At 37.4% G+C, this 23,317-nt stretch overlaps 1 protein-coding gene across 2 annotated transcripts in view; it reads right to left on the reverse strand.

Annotated features, from left to right (window-relative positions):
- Positions 1 to 23,317, reverse strand: part of UFL1 (UFM1 specific ligase 1) — a 911,566-nt gene that overhangs the window by 36,261 nt on the left and 851,988 nt on the right. For both annotated transcript variants that reach the window (XM_044065765.1, XM_044065759.1), the window contains exon 18: positions 4,157 to 4,337. In XM_044065765.1, the coding sequence (XP_043921700.1) occupies positions 4,157 to 4,337 (181 nt within the window). The remainder of the gene's footprint in view (positions 1 to 4,156; positions 4,338 to 23,317) is intronic.

Consider the following 23,317-nt stretch of genomic DNA (forward strand, 5'->3'; position numbering starts at 1 on the left):
CTATCACACTGATAGCACACCCCTGAAAACTGAAACAGTACTTAGAGACCTAACTACCATGTATCTACTACTGCAAGTAAGTTCTTTTCATTCTAAGACTTATTACTGAGGGTATGGCATCCAGGTCCAAGGATGTGATCATTCCACTGTATTCTGCTCTCATCAGACTGGTCACTGAGTATAATGCCTCCTTCAGTATGTACCTTGAAGGACAGCATAAGCAAAGTCATCCTAAGTGGGCTTTCTCATTTCCTGTGATGGTATTTAGGTAACTCTCAGGGATATATGTTTCTACAGAGCCTAGTCCTAGGTCTGTATAGCTAGCCTGCAAAGATTATAAGAATGTGTGCCACCTTGTTTATGTACCACGTCAATCTGTTGTTGTCTGTAAAAATATTCAGGATCCATGTCATCCAGGCAGCTTAGAATGATTTCAGGACACGGATGGGCACCATAATCACCTTGATGTTTACAAGTAATTTTTTTGTTCCCTGGGCATTTAGGTATCCTGCACTTTGAGGTCTAAGATGCTGGCTAATCTAAGTCTCATGCATCTGTGGTCAGTGTTTGACTAGGCACACATCTGAATGGCATGTCGTCTTTCTTTTCAATTGCTGCATTCACACATTAATTTTGTCCTGAAGAAGGATAACTTCAAAAAGTTGGTTCTGCTAGCATCACATTTTCCTGAGGAACCACTGCATTTCCTCACGTGCCATTCGACATAAGATAGTCAAAAACTGCCTGTGTGTGGTTTCCTTATCTGGAAAAAAGCTCAGTGATTTCACTTTCTTTCATGGAAGGTTAAGTTGGTGACTGCAATCAAAAATGCCCCAAAGATTTCTTCTGGCTGCGACACAAGCTAAATTTCAGTTAGCTGAGGATTAAACCAGAGTGCTTACACAGTGTAGTGTGTAGTCCACAGTCCTCTGCGCTGTCTCCTGGGACTAGGCCTGAATCGGGCAGTCATTGAAGTAATGATATCTATGAATGCCCTTGATCCTTCAGTGAGTGAGCTACCACTGGGGCCACACATTTTCTGAATACTTTGGGTGCAGTAAATAACCAAAGAGTAAGAAAGTACACTGATAATGGTAATCTCCTCTTGCCACACACATCAGATACTGCCTCTGCCCTCAGTAAATGTGAATGTGGGGGTAGATATCCTTGAGATCCATTGTAATAAGGTGTATATGGGGCTTAGGAGAGGAAATTGGGCCTGCAGTGTTAGTATCTTGAATTTTAGCACTCCTAGGAATTTCTTTGGTCTTGAAAGATCCAAAACCGGTTCCATAAGTCATCTTTCTTGGAATGAGAAATAGCCTTAAGTAAAACCATTTGTTCTCCTGTCTGTGGGGCCCAGTCTTTACTGCACCTAAGACCAGTATTTCTGGTCCACTGGTGCTGATAGAAGTCCTCTGTTTTGAGGCCTGGAGCTTGTACCCATGGCAATAAATGTACAGCCTATTTGTCTGAGGTTATGCTTAGCCTCTGCTGTAAATAGGAGGCAAACTGACTCCTATCTCAGGAACCTGGGTGGGGTATCCTGTAGTGGAGGTTAAAGGCCAGGGTGGGGTTTTGGGGAGGTGACTGGTCTAGTCATAGCTGCTCCTTCCTAGGAGTTGAGCCTTAAATGGTCTTCTGTCTCTCTCTGTCTTCATCCTGCCATCTTTTCTTTTGTCCAGCCTTTCTACCTTTGGGCTATTTTTTTTTTACCTTGCCTACAGTGGAAGGGCCCTCATATGGAAGTAAATGTGCTTTTTGAAATGTTACCTAATCAGAAAATGGTTATCCCCACATGAGAGGTGAAGTTCTTTGGTGCGAGTCAGAGACTTACTTGTCCTTACAGTTTGTATCACAGAACAAGTGAGAGGAAATCTTGGATTTACAGTCCAGAGCTTTCTCCTGGAAACTACAGCAGATGGGATCTGTCAAAGGACAGATGGTATAGATTCTGGATAGACATAGTTGGCTAGCTTCACAATGCAGACTTTGTAAGGGCTGAAATAAGTCCTAAAGCAGCTTAGCCCAATCAAGAGAGGGAGCCAGGATAGCGGTAGGGACTGATAACCTGCCACTGGGTGGCAGCTTAGGTTTGGCAGAGGCCTGTGCCTCTTATGTTTGGGTCTTAAAAGAACAGGCAGTTGCTGGGGATTTCTTGACTCAAAGGGGGAGGATATCCCCACTTTACGACTTCCTGTGACACTGAATGGCCTTCATAGTAATAAACAGGGAGACACAGCCTTCCTGTTGGTAAATAACAACAGTCTGTTCAGGAGTTGATGTCTGTTTGGCATCCACAGCCTGTTGCTTGGTTGAGTCTTCAGTCCAGTAGGATGATGGACAGTAGGGCATTTTCCAAAGCAGCAGTGCCAGAGGTCTTGGTTACTAAAGATAACTGTTTCGGGACCTACTCAACTATCTCTTTGGAGCTGAAGGCCTCAGACCTACAATCTCCAGATGAATAGTCTGATTCTGGGGTATCCTTGGACGACGACTTCTACAGGTCTTACTTCCCTGTTTCTCCTTTTACGGGAACATGTTTGCCATCAGCTTGATGATATTCCACAGATATGGTGAGTCAAACAAAGATGGGCTTCTGTTTCTTAGTCATATAAGCTTGAACAGCCCTGTGCCTTACCTTGAGAATCTTAGAACTAAATTTGTGGCAGATTTAATATTCCTTAACACTGTGTTCCAGTCCCACAGAATAAATGTAGTTATCATGAATCCCCTTGTACTGTGTCTCAGGTCTGGCAAATACCTCTGTTAACCTTCTCATGATAGGACAAGCCCCTGTGGCATGTTCAAAACCTCCATGTTAGGCATTCACTACCTACAACATTCAAAATTTAACCAGATTCTAATAAAAGACATTGCAAACTATATTAAAGATTAACACTCAAAACAAAGCAAGCCCAAACAATCTTTCAGCGTACATAATCCACTGAAAATGCTTAATGTGTTCATATTACACTGCTGGATTATATGTGCTGAGAGACTTTTGTTTATATTAAAGATTAGGAGAAAGGATTCCTAATGGGGTACTTATTTGCCTTGCTCCCTGGTCATAATCCGGGACTGAGGAACTTAGTATGCACTTTCTGCTAGCATTCACAAATGCATCAAGAAAGAAGTGAAGACTGCCTGGGAAGACCTCACTTGTATACCAGGTAAGTGAAGACAACAGATTTATGGTGACATCAGCTAGCTGTGGGGGGAAGCTGCCAAGCTTTGGAAGTCTGACAAATATCAGACCTCTGCCTGCACCTGAGTGCCCCTCAGTGAAGATTGCAAAAGTGATCCACATGAAAAACATCTGGAAATTCAAATTTCTGGCTATCTGACAATTTGAAAATTCAAATAAGTGGTAGCAGAGCAATCTAATCAGGTGGCAAGATCCACTGCTTAGCAAAAATTATGTTAAGGACCAGTACCTTAGGAGACGCCTTATTCCTAAGTATGAAAGGCTAAAGTGAAATAAAATGGGTGAAGTTACTTTTTCAGATGTACAAGATGGGATAAAAAATACAATGACTTCAACTCACTCTACAGTACTCATCTAAGACTCTTAAGTGGTAATGAAATCTAAAGGTCAAGCCTTACTATGAGTCTAAAAGTAATTCCCCTGAAACTCTGTCTTAATAAATCAGTCTTAATAATACAGTTTTATGTCAAAAGTATACATTTTACTGTATCTTCATTTCTACAGATGAAATGAAGCACAAAACATCTGGTTCACTTTTTCCCAAAATGATGCATCAAAAGAAGTTTAGTGAATAAAAATGCCTGAAACATACTGCTGCTCCAAAAAGCACCGTAGAAATAAAGAATGTTTATATGGTGGCAAGGCTCTACAGAGCCACACCAATCCCCCCACCATTTAAAATAGTAAACTTCTGATACTGTAGCATGTCTGAAAAAATACCCCCCTCAAACTTGCACAGATCTCAGTTCTGACTCTTGCTGGTAAAGCAGTCCTTTGATCTTAAATGTTGACACCTCAGCGTCCCAAACGTGACTCTCAACGAACTGCATCTGTTCAAATGTAGGCTTCTCATGCACAAGAACAAAGTCAAAGTATTCTTCAACAGTTTTAACAGATTATCACCACTGGCCCTACCTTCTATATGAAAATGCAGTTAGTTAAACATACCTGTGGAATTTTTGTGCTCAGGAAACCGATAATCTGTGGTACACATCTTCCAGGTGCATTCAGCATGCAGTGTGTTGACAACTGAAACAGGAGCACAGAAGTCAAATGCAAAACTAAAGCTGGATCTTCTGTGAGCTTCAACTGATCCATCAGTGCTTGACGGTGCTGGTACATCACCTGTCTGGAAAACAAAATGATGACAATAGTAAAGATAAGCTATAAGTGTTTTAAATAAATTATTGTACTACTAAGGGTGAAATACATTTTTTTAAATATAATTTGACTGCCTTCTCGTGGGAAATTCCTAAACATCTTCTCAGCATTTGGTCTGATTCAGAATATGTTTGTAAATTCAGAGAAGAAAGATACAAATTCATCCTTACCTCCCCTTGCTAGTCAAAATATTTGTGGTTCAAAGCTCTCTGGTTCAGAGTTGTATAACATTCCTAAAACAAGCAAAGGAAACCTCCCTCAGTCAGGGCAAAAATTGCTACTGGTTTATATCTCCTTAATCCTACTGGACCCTCCTGGTTAGGGTGTTGGAAGTGAAAGAAGCCTTCTAATAGACCGACATACATCCCAGCCCTTAACCTCCTCTCCAGGATACCCCATCCAGTTTCTAAGACAGGAGGTCAGTTGGCCTCCTTTTACCAGTACAACAAAGTATAAACTCAGACAAATGGAATCTACAAATTGTCACAACAGCATTCGTGAACAGGTTCTCCATATGGGCAAATGGGTATCCTCTTGCTGCTTAATTCAGGCAGAATGCATATACTTATGACTTACCTCAGGCACATGTATGCTTTTGATGTCAGTCAAGGTGCATGTGTCAGCTATTTCTGTTTAACATAAATTCATAGTGGGCAGTTCTGTGGCCAAGTACTGGCTTATCTGATAGCCCTTTTAAAAGTGTTCTGCACATTCTGCGTCTATACCATTCTTTGAAGTATCTTTGCCCATTGGTCAAGGTGGCTGACTCAGCTGAACAGCTTCTTTTGGAAGGCCCACCTACGTTGAAAAACATTTCTGGAGTTTCACAAGGTCTGGGTAACTGTTAGGATAACCTATGACTCCTCCTGAAAATGGTTTCAAGTTAAAACAGTTTACCCCTATTTTCTTTTGAGGGGCAGAAATCAAAGGATAGCATTCTCCAACGTGGCAAAAGGGTTAGTCTCTGGGGTGCTTCATTCTCAGAAGCTATTCTCCAAGAAATATTCCAGATTCTTCAGTGCCAGAGAAAAACAGGAAAAGTGAGTAAAAACAGACTGGCACCACATTCACTTCTCCAAGGAAGTGAGCAGATAAATGTGAGACTTCTCTGCATATGGCTCATTTCCATAAGTGTAAAGCTTTCTTGCCACACCATGTGCCCCCCCCCCCAACACAAACGTATTCAGATACAAAATTATGGACCATCTGTCAGATCAAGAACAGCCTTAGAATCAGCAGATTCTCTACACTCATCATGACATGAAGCACTGCTTGCACTCCAAATAGTTAGCTAAACACAGCTTATCCCCCTATTCACAACTCACAGACCTGGGGGAATTGGTTTGATTCTACCACTGAAGTTACCTACGATCATAATACTTCATCTAACATACGTCCACAGACAGTTGGGCAGGAGACTGACTCCAGTGATAACCATACTTCCCACAACAACCAGTCTTTAAACTCCTCATTGCCTCTTCATTTGGAGAGAATTAAGGTGAGGCAGAATCAATTTCCAAAGAACCAACAGGTGCAATGGACACCATCCACGAAGAAACAAACATAGTGGCACAACTTGAAACACAGGAACAATCACTGGCATTTTCCAGTTGCATCTGTAAAGACTCATGGGATTTCCTTAGTAAATCAACTCTCTGGAGTATAATGACAACTTCATTTTTGTAATAAAGGATGTAAAGGATCTTTAAGCATACACCAAAAACACAAACAAAATATAACTTTTTAAAAAGGCGGAAAGGAATCGATAAGAGCCGACAACTTTACTAAAACTGTTTAATTGTAAGCGCTTTCAGCAAGGTGCTTACCTCGCCTTCTTCAGACATACATACAAAATCAATTAAGCCATCTTAAATAGACAGAGTAATTATGTAAGTTAATAACCTTACACTTAATTAATGATTTAAAGATACATTGAAACCAGCCAGAATATGATAAAAACTTTATAAAAGAACTATTGTTAAATAAGTAATAGAAACCTAAAAACATTCTCCCTTGATTACCATCTTATTAGAGATACTCTCAACAAAAATTGGGAGATCATCAAAGGCGATGAAACACTGTTGAAAACTTTGGGTGTAAGACCAAAGATCACTTTCAGGAGGGGGCGTAACTTAAAGGCTATATTAGAAGCTAAAAGGAAACCACAGATGAATAGGCCTATGGGTATGTTCAAATGTGGCTCCTGTTCCCAATGTAAATTCATCAATGCCACCAATAATGTATGCATTAATGACAGAAATTATAAGATCAGTGGCAGGTATAATTGTGACACGAACAGCGTCACTTATGTAGCATTATGTTCTCAATGTAAAGTTTATTATATAAGTAAAACTGAAAGAAAATTTAAACAACGTATATATGAACATTGTTACGCCATCCTGAAAAAAGATACTAACAATGCATTGGCCAAACATTGTCTAGACCACCCCGTACATAGTTTCAAGTTTACCATCCTGCAACATAGAGCGCAGGACATTAGGGGGGGACCTTGGCAAATATATTTAGAAATAGACGAATTAATGTGGCAGATCAAGACTAGAGCCCATATTTTTCCTGGATTAAATGAATATATCTCTATTAGATGTATTTTGAAATTATTAGCCCTTAAAAGATGACAGTTCACATTCCAACATATATTACACATTCGTCAAATATGGTAATGGTTGATTAAATGCTGTACTTAAATATTAATGTTCAACCTATATAGTAATTGATGAATTAATTTTTGATTAGTAGTTTCTAGAAAAATAACAAGTTTAAGTTACAAGTTTTTATTGTTAGTATAGATGGTTGGTTTATTGATGTTGAAAGTGTTTAAAAGTTTGTTCAAACACTATTTACTATTATTAGTAACCCACTATTTTGTGTTTTGTTTTTATAAGTATCTATTCATGCTTCGTGAGAATTTCAACTTTTGTAGAAGAATTGAATTTTGCGTGTTTTTAGGTTTCTATTACTTATTTAACAATAGTTCTTTTATAAAGTTTTTATCATATTCTGGCTGGTTTCAATGTATCTTTAAATCATTAATTAAGTGTAAGGTTATTAACTTACATAATTACTCTGTCTATTTAAGATGGCTTAATTGATTTTGTATGTATGTATGAAGAAGGCGAGGTAAGCACCTTGCTGAAAGCGCTTACAATTAAACAGTTTTAGTAGAGTTGCCGGCTCTTATCGATTCCTTTCCGCCTTTTTAAAAAGTTATGTAAAGGATCTTTATAATGTTATGCCCAATTATGTCGGCTTACAAAGGTTTAAGGAATACTTGCATAATAAGGGCATCCCACAAGACAATATTAACACCTTTGAAACATTATCAGATCTAGTCTTACAGTTAATTTCATTTTTGACCAAGAGTATTTTTTACAATCCACAGGAGTCGTTAATGGAGCTGCATGCGTTAGACTTGTAGCAAAGACTGTCATGTTGAAATGGGAAGAAAAATATCTTTTTACATCAGAATACATTAAATTTTGTAAAATGTACACACGCTTTTTGAATGACATTTTACTCATTTGGGAAGAATACTACCCAAACATAGACTGGGAGCATTACTCTAGCTCCAACACCCTAGCCCAAAGGTTCCTAGAATTTATAAACTCAAATGCTATAGAACAACTTGTTACCACTCCCACAAGGGGGGAAAACATACTGGACCTGATCATCACCAACATGGGGACACTATGCTCCAGACCAGAAGTGTATCCCTCACTGGTAAGATCAGACCATAAACTAATCTCACTGGATATTCACATCCCGACTCCACCCCCTGCCCTGAAAACCACAGTGAAAACCTTCTCTAAAGCAAATTTCACACTCCTCAAAACCGAGGTGGAATCCTTCAAAGCCCCCTGGCCTGTGGAAAATACGGCCCAGACCGCAGAATCCTTTATAAACGCATTCTATGAACACCTTCAGGAATGCATGGATCATGCAATCCCAAATAAAACCAAGACCCAATCCTCCAAAGGCAGACGTCCTGTCTGGTGGACCCCAGCCATAAACAAACTATACAATAGAAGGAGGAAGCTACTACATGATAGAGCAAAATCCCAAAAAGGGAAGGCATCTCTGATCAGTATTAGCAAAAAACTCCGGGCACTCATAAAATCGTCTAAAGTCAGCTTCGAGAGAAAAATTGCACAGGACACTAAGGATAATCACAAGGCTTTCTTTAGTTATCTTAGGAACCTGGGTGGGAATTCCCAGATATGCTCAGAATTAGTCCAAAATGACAAAAAATACACCGAACCCACAGACATTGCCAACATCCTAGCTGACAGGTTCAGCGCAAACTTCTCCCCACCAAAAGGGCAAATATCTATCCCAGCAGAGTGCTGCCCCTCTGACATCTCAGATGCTCAGGTAAGAGCTGCCCTCTCCAAAGCAAAAAACACAGCATCAATGGGACCAGACGGTGTCCCGGCTGCGCCCTACATGAACTCCAAGAAGAGCTAAACCCAAACATAAAACTACTGTTCAATCTCAGCCTTACTACAGGATATGTACCCAAAGAGTGGCGTACAGCAACAGTGGTCCCTCTCCACAAAGGTGGTGCCTCAACGGATCCTGGAAACTATCGCCCCATAAGCCTGACTAGCTTGGTCTGCAAAGCTATGGAAAGGATCATCATGGACCTCATAAATAAAGATATTGGGGACCTACAGACACCGGATCCTACCCAGTTCGGCTTTGTTAAGGGCAGATCCTGCCTCTTAAACCTGACTGATTTCTTTGAAACAGTCACCAAGGCCAATGACGAGGGGAAGGTGGTCCACACAGCCTACCTGGACCTCGCAAAAGCCTTCAATACAATACCCCACTCGGGCATTATAGATAAGCTCACCAGCTTAAATATAAACCCCTATATCACTAGATGGGTTGCAAACTGGCTCAAGGACAGAACCCACATGGTTAGAATTGCTGGAGCCATGTCAGACTCCAAACCAGTTACAAGTGGCGTCCCACAAGTCTCAGTCCTGGGACCTCTCTTGTTCGGTATATATTTCTCGGAAGTACAGGCCAACACGGAAGGACTGTGGCTGACCAAGTTCGCAGATGACTGCAAACTGGGCGCCATAATCGACTCTTCAGCCAACACAAGCATCCTCCAAAAGGGCCTCATAGAAACAGACAACTGGTGCCAGAGCCATGGCCTCAAGCTAAACGCCAAAAAGTGTATAGTCATCCCCTTTGGCAAAAACAAAGTGCCCACAAATTACCACATAGGTGGTAATCCATTAAGTACAGAAGTAGTAATTAGGGACCTAAGTTGATAGCAATCTCTCATTTGACAACCACGTGGTCAAAGTGGTTAGAAAAACATTTTATATAGCCCACCTAATCATGAAGGGATTCACATCTAGATCAGGGGAGGTCATCGTGCCTCTTTACTCATCCCTCATCAGGCCCATAATTGAGTACAATGCCCCTTTTGGGATGTACCTTACCAGACACCTGCAGCAACTGGAAAGACCCCAAAAGTACCTCACCAAGAGGATCAAAGGGCTCAAACAGATGCCATATGCTGCCCGGTTAAAGAAACTCCAGCTCTACTCAGTGGCATACCGCCTGCTCAGAGGCGATCTGTGCCTGACGTATAAAGCCATGTCCAATCCGGAATTAATGGACATGCTGCACCTCAGAAAATCCAAATCCCATCGAGCTACGTGCTCGAGAGACTTGAACCTCAGCACTGAAATAAACAGGACATGCTGGAGGGACAGATTCATAACCCAGAGGCTCCCTTCACTCTGGAATAAAATCCCAGTCCAGGTTAGGCAGAGTCCCTCAATGACTCTCTTCAAGAGGAATCTTGATGAGTGGATGGGAGATCGTAGGTTTACCCCGGGTATCACTTCTGTGTCACTGTTAGACAGAGGCACAGTATACTAACCTCGAAAAAGGGCATAGCAAAATTAATTTAAAATGGGTGGCAAAATCCAAACACACTCTGGCTAGGCTTATAAATGCCCTAGGGCAGATAGCCTAGTATGAACCTATGAACCTATAATACTTAAATGAATTCTCAAAATTTTTCAAGTACATCAACCAACCAACCAACCAACTTTCTCAAATTCACCTATGAAAACAACGTTTCCACTATAGCTTATTTGGACATCTCTTTGACCAAGTATGCCCAACAAAAAAGAGATGTATCCAAATTTCATTGTAAACAAACTTTTTCGAGCACTTATTTGCAGTTTTCCAGCTCCTACCCCTTCCACCAGAAATGTACAGTGGTCAAGGGCCAGTTCGTGAGAGCTACACACATGGTATCAAAATTCGAATATTTCCTGGATGACTTTGAACACATGAAGTCTATGTTCCTGGCCAGAGATTATCCGTCTAGTTAGGTCAATGAGTTGATGTATGAAGACATCAATAAACGTGAGGGGAATTTTTTGTCCCTTATTCTTCAAGATGAGTCTAGTACAACACATATAGCTTCCCAACATTCCACAGTGGAACCACTTTTTACTCTCTCCCCCACATCAAATGTAGGGGCAAGCACTGCCATGCATCACAGGAACTTCAGCTAGCACACAGCCTTTATTACTCCATTTAGTGTGGACAGCGGAGACATAAAGAGAATTTTGGAGAAGATCTGGCCACTGTTGAAGAAGGACACAAACATTTTGAACAAGTTGGGTGACAAACCCCACATAGTGTATAAGCGGGGTCATAATTTAAAGACAATACTGGAACATGTTGGTACTGGCAATTCTTTTCCCAAAAAGAACTGCAAAATGGCAAAATTTGGCTTCTGTTTCATCTGTACATTTATTATGGTATGTGAAGAATTCAAGATAGGCAATCACACATTTAAATTAAAAGGTTCATTTAATTGCCTTACTAGTGGTGTAGTATACGCTACTCTATGCCAAAACTGTTTAGCATTTTACATCGGTAACACCGAATGCAAGTTAAAGGACTGTGTGTACGAACACATAAATGACATTAGAATCAATAAAGGAACAAATGCATTAGCAAAACATGTCGGAGATGCTCCAGGTCATTCTTTTAAATTTGTGATCATTGAGAAAGCCACACAAGGTGAATGTAGAGGTCCAAGGCAGCTGTATTTATACAATGTGAGCTACTTTGGCAACTTTATTTGCACTTCAACAGCTGGCCCGGACTTAATGGTCACATCTCCATTGGTTATTCATTAAAACTTAATGCTCTGATAGGGGTGTGGCCAAGATGCCAGTCTGATAGCAGCAGAAATCCACAGCTCTGCTTAGATTTTAATATCCTGACAGGAAATATATTTAAATTTTTAGAAAAATCTAAACTAAAAGTATACCAAAAGATAGATTAACATAGACTCTTTATTATTTTCTAAAAATTAATACATAGTCAAGAGAATTTTTAAATTATTTTTGTAAAGACGTTTTCTACTGGAGATCTCAACATGAGCAACTCGAAGAACCCACACCAGGAGAGTGCAGTGATGAAAGAACTCCATCTTATAATATCAAACATCCAAGAACTGTCACTAAAAATGGACAGATTCAAAAACAAAATGGATATTAAACAAGAATGCAGTAAACAACTGGAACTTCTCAATGGAATAGTAAAAAAACAATCTGAACAGATTCTTGCCTTAGAGGAAACAGTAACTGACCTGGATACTACAGTTGACAGAAAATGAACATCACAATGAAATTCTTCCGAAACAAAACACCAGGCTGACTGACAAACTGGAAGACCTTGAAAGTAGATCAAGGAAGGATAACATAAGGATATATGGAATTCCTGAGAAAGAAGAGGGTGCTAACATGATTCAATTCCTCAATAAGTGGTTTTCATCAGCACTAAATATGCCTGAATTCCTCTCTTTTGGAATTGAGAGGGCTCATCAATCCCTGGCAAACCCAGCTTCATCTCTGAGTTCATCTAACCCCAGGTCTATAACAGTTAGACTGCTTTCCTCACAAGACAAGGACTTAGGGGAATTAGTCCATGCTGATTTCAGCATTATCAAGATGGGTGAAAAAGTTATTCATTTTGACAATGACTACATCTCTACAGTCATATCCAGAAGAAAGCAGTGTGTTCCTCTAAGTCCTTGAAAAAAGCCAATATTAAAGCTGAAATTCTTTTTCCTGCAAGAATAAAAATCACCTTGCCAGAAGGAGAAAAGATCTTTGGTTCCCTACAAGAAGCAGTAGAATGTATCCAAAAGAAGAAAATACTGTTGGACATAAAAGAAATGGAATGGTCATCCCAGAGTTTGAAGAGAAGAGACAGGCAACAAAAAATGGATGGTCTGTGAAGGAAGGAGCAAACAAAACTAAGAAACTAAAAAAACAAATGAATAAATTCCTTCTAATTTTAAATGCTTTGTGTTATGAATCATAATATATTTGATTCTGGAAAATCTCTACACTGTAAGGTAATGTGAATCATCTTTATTATTAACTTTCTCTTTTCCTTGCTATATCTACTTCTAATTACATATAGTACTAAGTATTTAAATAACATTCTCTCTCTGTCTGTCTCTCTCTTCTTTCTTCAAATTCCTTTTTGTTACTAATGTTCCTATTCTCTCTTATCCCCACTATAAGCACTTTACATACTTTTCCCATTTAAATAACTACAAATAATATATATCTTCTAATTCTTCAGTAATAGTATAATTTTACTTAACACCAAAGTAAATTTTTTTCTAGTGGGTCAATGGTGGAGTAACAATATGTTTCCTATTAGTGTTTCTAACTGCATGTTTTAAACTCTTTGTTTAGTCACATATAAACAATACAGTACATTAATGGTGTTGTATAGATGGCTAAATATAAGTTATATATATATATATATATATATATATATATATATATATATATATATATATAAATGAAAAACAACTGCTGTTCTGCCAAGTACAAATAAATCCAGGTCCGAAATGTAAAGATGCTTTATTGGTCCAAACACCTCAATAGGAACACCACCAAACAAACTGCAGGCTGTTAGTGAAAAAACAATCCAAATAACGTATTCCACAAAACGTTTTCGTCGCCAACTTCTTCAGTAGTCTAAACCATTAACAAAATAGGTGTGTTTATATGAACATTTAAAATAAAATTAACCAATCATTTTGCATCACAATTCAAATATGCTTATAATTAATTTAAAATCCATAGTTTTCTTAAAGATGGTCATCCCAAGTTTAAAAATATATACGTATGTATCACTTCTAATTACATTAAGTTCCCTGAATCATTAAAATAGTTTAAAAAAATGTTAAATATATGTTAAAACAATTTTAATAAAACACTTTAAAATCTAATTGATTCTTCTTTAGAGATGGAAATTAAAGATACAACATTACACCATCTTGTGGCTGAAAATGGTAAAACATCTTAGAAAACAGCAAGGAAAGTAAATTAAAGCTTTGCTGCCCTCAGTTTTAAGACTGGGGCTATGGATACCATATCATTAAGCCCAAAGTTATGGTTGGCATCCAAAAGAAGCTGCCAATACATTTCCTTATATTCAATTAATGTTTCCCACATTCCACCTCTGGGATTAGTGGGAACAACTTCTAAAATAAAGAATTGATAGCCAGAAGTATTGCATTTTAAGGCATGTTTGCTAAGTGCATTTTTGTCACTTTTTAATTTGACATCATAAAGATGTTCGTATATTCTTTGCCTAAGCCTTCTTTCACTCTTTCCTACATAAAAAGATGGACATTTTTTGCAAAGGGCAATATAAATTATTCCATTCGTGTCACAATTAGCAAATGTATTTAAATGCAATGTTAAATTCCTTGCTTGTAAAAACAGCGTGTCTCCACAAAATAAATGTGAACAATAGTTGCATTTTCCACATTTATATAGCCCTTTCTTTGGTTTGTTAATTTTGTTGTTAAAATGAGTTTTCAAGCCACCTTCCAAAATATTTTTGATACTTTTACCTTTACGGTAAACATAAGTTAATTCATTGTCAAAAATATATTCAAGATCTGAAATATTAGAAAAACAATTCCATTCCCTAGAAAAATATTTCTTACAAATGCTGATTGCTCACTAAAAGTAGTGATGAACCCTGTCTTATTTTCTCTGGACTTATCAACCAACTGTTGATCAGAGCACTGCCTTTCTTCCTTGCCCAAAATAGGGGCAAAGGAGTCTACTCTTTTGATGTTAACTTCCTCTGACACCTTATTAAACAATTCTAGAGGATAACCTCTCTGAGAAAATAAATTCCTTAAAAGGTTAGTCTCTTCCAAAAACACTTTGTTATCAGAAGTCATTCTGCTCAATCTCACAAGTTGCCCCTTCACAACCCCCTTCTTTTGGTGCGGGGGGTGGCAACTGGTGTAGTGCAGATATGAATTAGAGAAGGTTTCTTTTCTAAATATACGTGATGTAAAATTTCCTTCATATTTGCCTATACAGACATCTAGGTATCTAAGTTCTTGATAATCAAAGCTACAAGTAAATTTCAAAAAAGTAGATGTACTGTTTACATAAGTTAAAAGGTTAAAAAACTGTTCCTTACTCCCATTCCAGAAAAAACACAAATCATCTAAAAACCTTGTGTATAAAGTGCATTCATTTAAAAGAGGGGAATTTAAAAGATATTTTTCTTCCCAAAAAGCCATAATAATATTGGCATAAGCTGGTGCACAATGTGCCCCCATTGCAACACCCTTTTCTTGTTTAAAATATTCCCCTTGGAAGTAGATAAAATTGTTTTTTAATACTACTTCCATCAAGGTTAGGGTGTTTCTAAAATCTGTGTGTGTCAACTTTTTACTTGCTACTAATTTTTCTTCAAACCAATGTAAACCTAAGTCGTGTGGGATACACCCAAAGAGGTCAATAACATCCATGGTACCAAAAGCCATTTTCTCAGTGTATAGAGAAGGTTTAATCTTTCTCAAAAACTCCCATGAATCTTTTAAAATGTTGACACTGCCTTCTAAAACGTTCTTAATCTTGTAGTCGACAAATTTAGCTAAAGGCGCTGTTATTGAACCTTCAGCTGACACTATTGGTCTGAGTGGGGGATCAAGGCTATTTTTGTGCACTTTAGGGATGCCAAAAATGCATGGGATTCTGGGTTTCTCTACTGTTAAAAATTTGTAGGTATTGTTGTCAATGGACCCTTGCATCAACATATCATATAATAATACCTGAATTTTTCTGTACGCTATGTTGACTTCATTGATGGACACCCTAACATATTTGAATCATTTAATAAATCCATCATTTTTCCTTCATATTGGATTGTGTCCATCACAACCACCCCTCCCCCTTTGTCGGGTTTCATTACTCTCAAATCTGAATTGTCACTAATAGTTCTTAATGTGTTTCTTTCTTCTGGAGTTAAATTGGAATGAAAATGTCTTGTTGCTAAGTGGGTTCTAATTTCATTCTCAACCTTAGACTCAAAGTTTCTAAGCTGAGGGTGTGTTGGCGGGTTAAAAGAGATTTTTCGCTTTAAATAGTAGGTGTCACAATCTAGTGATTTACCCTTAAACCAAAGTTCCAAATTCTTTTTGCGGATAAACAATTTAATGTCTATCAACAGTTTAAAAATATCCATTTTTTGTGTGGGAATAAAAGTAAACCCTTTCGAAAATAAGTCAAACCAACTCTTGTCTACAGAAACTTTGGAATAATTAAAAATGTTGAAACCATTCAGTGTCCAAGTATACTTGTTGTTAATGATATCATCTACTGGTTCCAGTTTTGGTGTTTTCTACTGGAGATCTCAACATGAGCAACTCGAAGAACCCACACCAGGAGAGTGCAGTGATGAAAGAACTACATCTTATAATAACAAACATCCAAGAACTGTCACTAAAAACATGAGCAACGTGAAGAACCCACACCAGGAGAGTGCAGTGATGAAAGAACTACATCTTATAACAACAAACATCCAAGAACTGTCACTAAAAAGAACCCACACCAGGAGAGTGCAGTGAAGAAAGAACTACATCTTATAATAACAAACATCCAGGAACTGTCACTAAAAACATGAGCAACGTGAAGAACCCACACCAGGAGAGTGCAGTGAAGAAAGAACTACATCTTATAATAACAAACATCCAGGAACTGTCACTAAAAACATGAGCAACGTGAAGAACCCACACCAGGAGAGTGCAGTGAAGAAAGAACTACCTCTTATAATAACAAACATCCAACAACTGTCACTAAAAACATGAGCAACGTGAAGAACCCACACCAGGAGAGTGCAGTGAAGAAAGATCTACATCTTATAACAACAAACATCCAAGAACTGTCACTAAAAACATGAGCAACATGAAGAACCCACACCAGGAGAGTGCAGTGATGAAAGAACTCCATCTTATAACAACAAACATCCAAGAACTGTCACTAAAAACATGAGCAACTCGAAGAACCCACACCAGGAGAGTGCAGCGAAGAAAGATCTACATCTTATAACAACAAACATCCAAGAACTGTCACTAAAAATGGACAGATTCAAAAACAAAATGGATATTAAACAAGAATGCAGTAAACAACTGGAACTTCTCAATGGAATAGTAAAAAAACAATCTGAACAGATTCTTGCCTTAGAGGAAACAGTAACTGACCTGGATACTACAGTTGACAGAAAATGAACATCACAATGAAATTCTTCTGAAACAAAACACCAGGCTGACTGACAAACTGGAAGACCTTGAAAGTAGATCAAGGAGGAATAACATAAGAATATATGGAATTCCTGAGAAAGAAGAGGGTGCAAACATGATTCAATTCCTCAATAAGTGGTTTTCATCAGCACTAAATATGCCTGAATTCCTCTCTTTTGGAATTGAGAGGGCTCATCAATCCCTGGCAAACCCAGCTTCATCTCTGAGTTCATCTAACCCCAGGTCTATAACAGTTAGATTGCTTTCCTCACAAGACAAGGACTTAGGGGAATTAGTCCATGCTGATTTCAGCATTATCAAGATGGGTGAAAAAGTTATTCATTTTGACAATGACTACATCTCTACAGTCATATCCAGAAGAAAGCAGTGTGTTCCTCTAAGTCCTTGAAAAAAGCCAATATTAAAGCTGAAATTCTTTTTCCTGCAAGAATAAAAATCACCTTGCCAGAAGGAGAAAAGATCTTTGGTTCCCTACAAGAAGCAGTAGAATGTATCCAAAAGAAGAAAATACTGTTGGACATAAAAGAAATGGAATGGTCATCCCAGAGTTTGAAGAGAAGAGACAGGCAACAAAAAATGGATGGTCTGTGAAGGAAGGAGCAAACAAAACTAAGAAACTAAAAAAACAAATGAATAAATTCCTTCTAATTTTAAATGCTTTGTGTTATGAATCATAATATATTTGATTCTGGAAAATCTCTACACTGTAAGGTAATGTGAATCATCTTTATTATTAACTTTCTCTTTTCCTTGCTATATCTACTTCTAATTACATATAGTACTAAGTATTTAAATAACATTCTCTCTCTGTCTGTCTCTCTCTTCTTTCTTCAAATTCCTTTTTGTTACTAATGTTCCTATTCTCTCTTATCCCCACTATAAGCACTTTACATACTTTTCCCATTTAAATAACTACAAATAATATATATCTTCTAATTCTTCAGTAATAGTATAATTTTACTTAACACCAAAGTAAATTTTTTTCTAGTGGGTCAATGGTGGAGTAACAATATGTTTCCTATTAGTGTTTCTAACTGCATGTTTTAAACTCTTTGTTTAGTCGCATATAAACAATACAGTACATTAATGGTGTTGTATAGATGGCTAAATATAAGTTATATATATATATATATATATATATATATATATATATATATATAGTAGGTACTTACCTATTATCGCAACCACATTCCAGACTCACCAACTGTAGCACACGTTATCACTCTATGTATGTGTGTTAAGTATAATCCATGTCACTATGGCCTCTGTAAATCTGTTTTAGCCAAAGTGATTATATTTCCTGATTATCACTCAGTGGAATACTTGTCGTGGTGTAAGAATGTTAAGACACGTTTCTCACCTCCTTGCTTAAAGTCCACAGAAAGCCAAAAAATGGGTTGGAAGTTTGGAAATGCAATGAAGGAGGTGAGCTAATGAGTACATATTATTTAGGAGGAAGACAGTTTATAAACAGATGGGAAGAAGTATGGGACAAAATGGAGTGTTGTCAAGGTACTGGATATTCATTATAAGCAAATATATGGAATTAGACGTCCAAAACCAGGCTCAAAATTTTTTTCAATGCTGAAAACAGAATCGTGCCATTTGATCAAGCCAAAGTCGTTCTGCAAGAGCATACATCTCAGCCTGTTAGTGCAAGGCATTTGAACACAGCTGAATATAATGGGGTGGACAAAGGGCCCAAAACAGAGGCAGATTTAAAATATGGCTCTTATAAACTTAGAAAGTTACTACCACAACAGGATTTGTGTTCACAAGCATTATCTGAAGGATATGAAAAAATGCATGTCGTTATTTAGTAAATTCAATCCTCACTGATATGTCAGAAATCCACAAATGTTATGATGAATAATCCAAAATTATGACACCCAAATCTTGACAATTGAGAGATATGTGCAAGACAGTTTGAGTACATTTATTGCTACGACTATGGCTTGGAAAAGAACCGCTTCTCCTCTTCAGAATGTGGTTGCGATAATACGCAAGTACAATATATATATATATATATATATATATATATATATATATATATATATATATATATATATATATAGATCTAGGACTGTTGAACGAAAAGTTCAACAGTCCGAATCCACCATCACCAAAACACTTTAACGAAAGCACTTTCATCGAAAAAGCGCTTTCACTAAAGTATGTAAAAAAAAAAAAAACATTAAATCTACTTTAATATTCTCACTCCAAGATTGCACTACAGTGGGGGAAAGGGAATTTTCCCTTATCCGCACCGTAGTATGACTGGCACAACAGGCATACTTATGCGAAAATGCTGCTTCGGTGAAAAGCATTTTCGCAAAAGTATGCCCGCCCATTTGCGATTCGGTAAAAAGTGCGTTCATGCAAGAGTCCTAGACCCATAACTGCGGTGGTGGTGCTGCGGTAGCGTTGTCGCCTCACAGTAAGACGTTGTCCTGTTCGATTCAGCTAAAGCGTCTTCTGTGTGGAGACATGCGTGAATGGGCATACCTTCCTTGAAGGTTGTGCATCAGAGCTGGCAATTCGGCACATAAAAATCTACTGCCAATCATTAGCGGACCGGAGTTCCGCTGTGGCGACCCCTAACCGGGAAAAGCCGAAAGACACAACAACATATATATATATATATATATATATATATATCAGGTTCTTTTTTTTTCCTCTGGTCTGGATAACTGGTGGGTAAATGACTGAAATGTTATAAAAATGATTTCTGATTTGAGGCAGCTGTTGCTACTTCTAAATAGCTGTTTTTATATGAAAGGGTTAATTTTTTTCATGATGTTGATGTTTTGTGAGGAAACAGGTGGTCTGTGTGACTATTCTCATTGTGGAGATTCATGACATGCACTGACAAGGCAGCTTGTTTTTTTTTTTTTTTTTGCTTTCTGTAAATTCTAAAAGCTTCAAGATTTGATTTCCTGCTGAAAATGCTTTTTTCCTCACTAGAGACAACCTCTGCTGTGCATGAGCCTATTTAGACATTTTTTTTAACAGGTTTATGAAGCTGCAGCTTGAGGAAGCAACACTGATGACATCACATGACCTTCTGAACTTGTTAAATGGCTGGATTTAGAATTCTTTTCTCTTGAAATTTTGTTATTCTTCGCTTAGATACTTTAAATGGTAAATAATTAGTTCTGATAAAAGTGTTTAACTCCTTTGAAAATAGCTATGTTCTTTTATAGATGCACACATTCTACAGATTCAATGACACGTTTAGTAACTAAATGACATCAAATGAACTAGGAGCTGCATTAGAAAACGCATTATGCATATTAACATCAGAGTTATGTTACATAACTACACCTTTAGTAACTAAACAAAGGGTTGTGAGGCTTTTTTTGTAATAAGTGTTTCATATATATATATATATATATATATATATATATATATATTCAACAGATCCTTACATGAATAATGTTAAATAGATGACTGACAAAATGATTAAAACATCTGATGTTTCTTGAAAAGTCTTGAAAATATTGACAATCTTCTTAACCTTCAGCTTCTAATGTTTATAGGTACTTTGATCTGATTTGTATTTCTGACATCTACTTATCTGAGGTGTTCTGACATATTCAATAACTTCAGTTATATTGGACACTCTCATTTTAATGTATATTTCATGGACTCAGATTTCTTTAGTTGCTTTCATAATGCTTTTCTTTTTTGTTTTTATACTATATTCTACGCAGAGATGGATAATTTGTATCTTTTGGTGTTGGAGAGGTGGTGGATGGATGGTTTAATTAAGTTTTTAACTAAACCAGAAACTTTATGTATCATGTATGTGTTTGTGAATAGTTTGGGGTTTTTGAAAGTAGTGCTTAATACATGTTATACACCCATGATAAGTAAGTTTCAGTAGATATCAAGTCAATACGGAAGAAAGGTCTTTCAGAAAGTAACAACATACACATTATAGGCAATAACTTATAAATGCTTATCATTTAATATTAATGGTTTGAACAATAATGTCAAAAGAGCTGGTTTGCTTAAATATATCAAAATGCATAAAGTCCAGATCATCTTTTTACGGGAAACCAATCTATTAAAAAAAGACCTACAAAAATACTCATTTAATGGCTATACCATTCTGGCTGAGTTATGTTTTAAGAATAAGAGAAGGGGTACTCAAATTATTCTATGGAAAAATATTTATACTATGTCACAAATTATAGCTACAATTTCAGATAAAGAAAGGATGCTAAGCATGGTTATTTTGGAAATAAATATGAAGTATTATACTTTGATTACTACATACTGGATACCAGGACTAAGTACTAAATCTTCTTCTTCTTCTTTAGGCTTTTCCCTGTTAGGGGTCACCATAGTGAAACTCCTGTCCGCTAATGATTGGCAGTAGATTTTTACGGTGCTGAGGTGCCAGCTGGATGCCCAACCTTCAACGAAGGCACGCCCATTTATGCATGTCTCACGAGCGCAATATGTTGGCAAATATTTAGACCTGATCACTTTAAATGCAAAAGGGGACCGTATAGCAACAGGTGATTTTAACTGCCTATTATCAGGCAATGATACTTCTAAAAATGGTAAAATAAAACTAACATCTCTAGCCAAGAAGCTAAATAACTTTCCAAACCAGACGAACATTAAATATATACATGGTGCAAGAGAACATAATTCCTTTTTCTATACTCACTATTCATATCAGTTTGGTACACAAACAAAGATTGATAAAGTCTTTGTATCACATAATATGCACTCAAAAATAAGTGATGTATCTATAATGACTCATCCACTTTCAAACTATAATGCTACAAACTTTACATTAACTATGCAAACAGATGATTTAAGATTTCTACAGAGAATTCCTGCTTACATAACCAAGTTAAAAGACTTTAGGGAATGGATAATGAAAGAAATAGACATGTTTATGGAAACAAATTGTGGTCTGTAGTGAGAGTAGGGAACAGGTGGAGAAGACCTTGGAGAGATGGAGATATGCTCTAGAGAGAGGAGGAATGAAGGTCAGCAGGACTAAGACAGAATATATGTGTGTGAATGAGAGGGAGGATAGAGGAATGGTGAGGATACAAGGAGTAGAGGTGGTGAAGGTGGATGAGTTTAAATACTTGGGATCAATAGTTCAGAGTAAAGGTGAGTGTGGAAGACAGGTGAAGAAGAGAGTATAGGCAGGATGGAGTGGGTGGAGAAGAGTGTCAGTAGTGATTTGTGACAGATGAGTACCAGTAAGAGTGAAAAGGAAGGTCTACAAGAGGGTAGTGAGACCAGCTATGTTATATGGGTTGGAAACAGTGGCACTGACAAAAAGGCAGGAGTTAGAGATGGATGTGGCAGAGTTAAAGATGTTAAGATTTGCAGTGGGTGTGACGAGGGTGGACAGGATTAGGAATAAGTATATTAGAGGGTCAGCCCAGGTTGGAAGGTTTGGAGACAAAGCCAGAGAGGCAAGATTACGTTGGTTTGGACATGTGCTGAGGAGGGATGCTGAGTATATTGGGAAAAAGATGCTAAGGATGACACTGCCAGGTAACAGGAAAAGAGGAAGGCCTAAGATAAGGTTTATGGATGTGGTGAGAGAGGACATGCAGGTGGTTGGTGTGACAGAGCAAGATGCAGAGGACAGAAAGAAATAGAAACAGATGATCCGCTGTGGCGACCCCTAATGGGAACAGCCAAAAGAAGATGATGGAAACAAATGATAATGGTGAAGTGACTGATACTACAATATGAGACACCTTTAAAGTTTATATATATGATAGAATTAAACCTTGGTACCTTAAAAAAGGAGAGAGCGGGACAAAGAACTTTTAGACTTCCAAAAAAACATAGACAAGATAAAAATGGATGCAAAACTAAATAACAAAGTAGCACATAACGAAATGACTAAGTTAAACCAAAAATACTTAGAAGTTCTGAATCATAAGGTAGCCATAAACCTGGAAAAATTGCTTTAAATCCTAAATATCTACATAAAATAACAGTAAGATCCAAAAAAAATAAACAATCAAAATCTTATTAATGAGATTAAATATAAAGGTGATGGTTCAGTGAAGAGTACATCTAACTTAATGGGCATATTAGAAATGTTCAAAAACTACTATTAAGATACAAATAATAACACACCACTTTTGGAGACAGATAATGTAATAAATACTTTTATTCAAGAAAATATAACTACTAAGGTGTCAATGCAACAAAATAACATATTAAATAAACAAATAACACTAACAGATACACAAATAACACTAACAGAAGTGAAAGAGCAAATAAAAAAATTAAAAGAT

Source organism: Protopterus annectens, chromosome 1.part0, assembly GCF_019279795.1.
Source record: "Protopterus annectens isolate FY-2018-M chromosome 1.part0, PAN1.0, whole genome shotgun sequence".
NCBI lineage: Eukaryota > Metazoa > Chordata > Ceratodontiformes > Protopteridae > Protopterus > Protopterus annectens.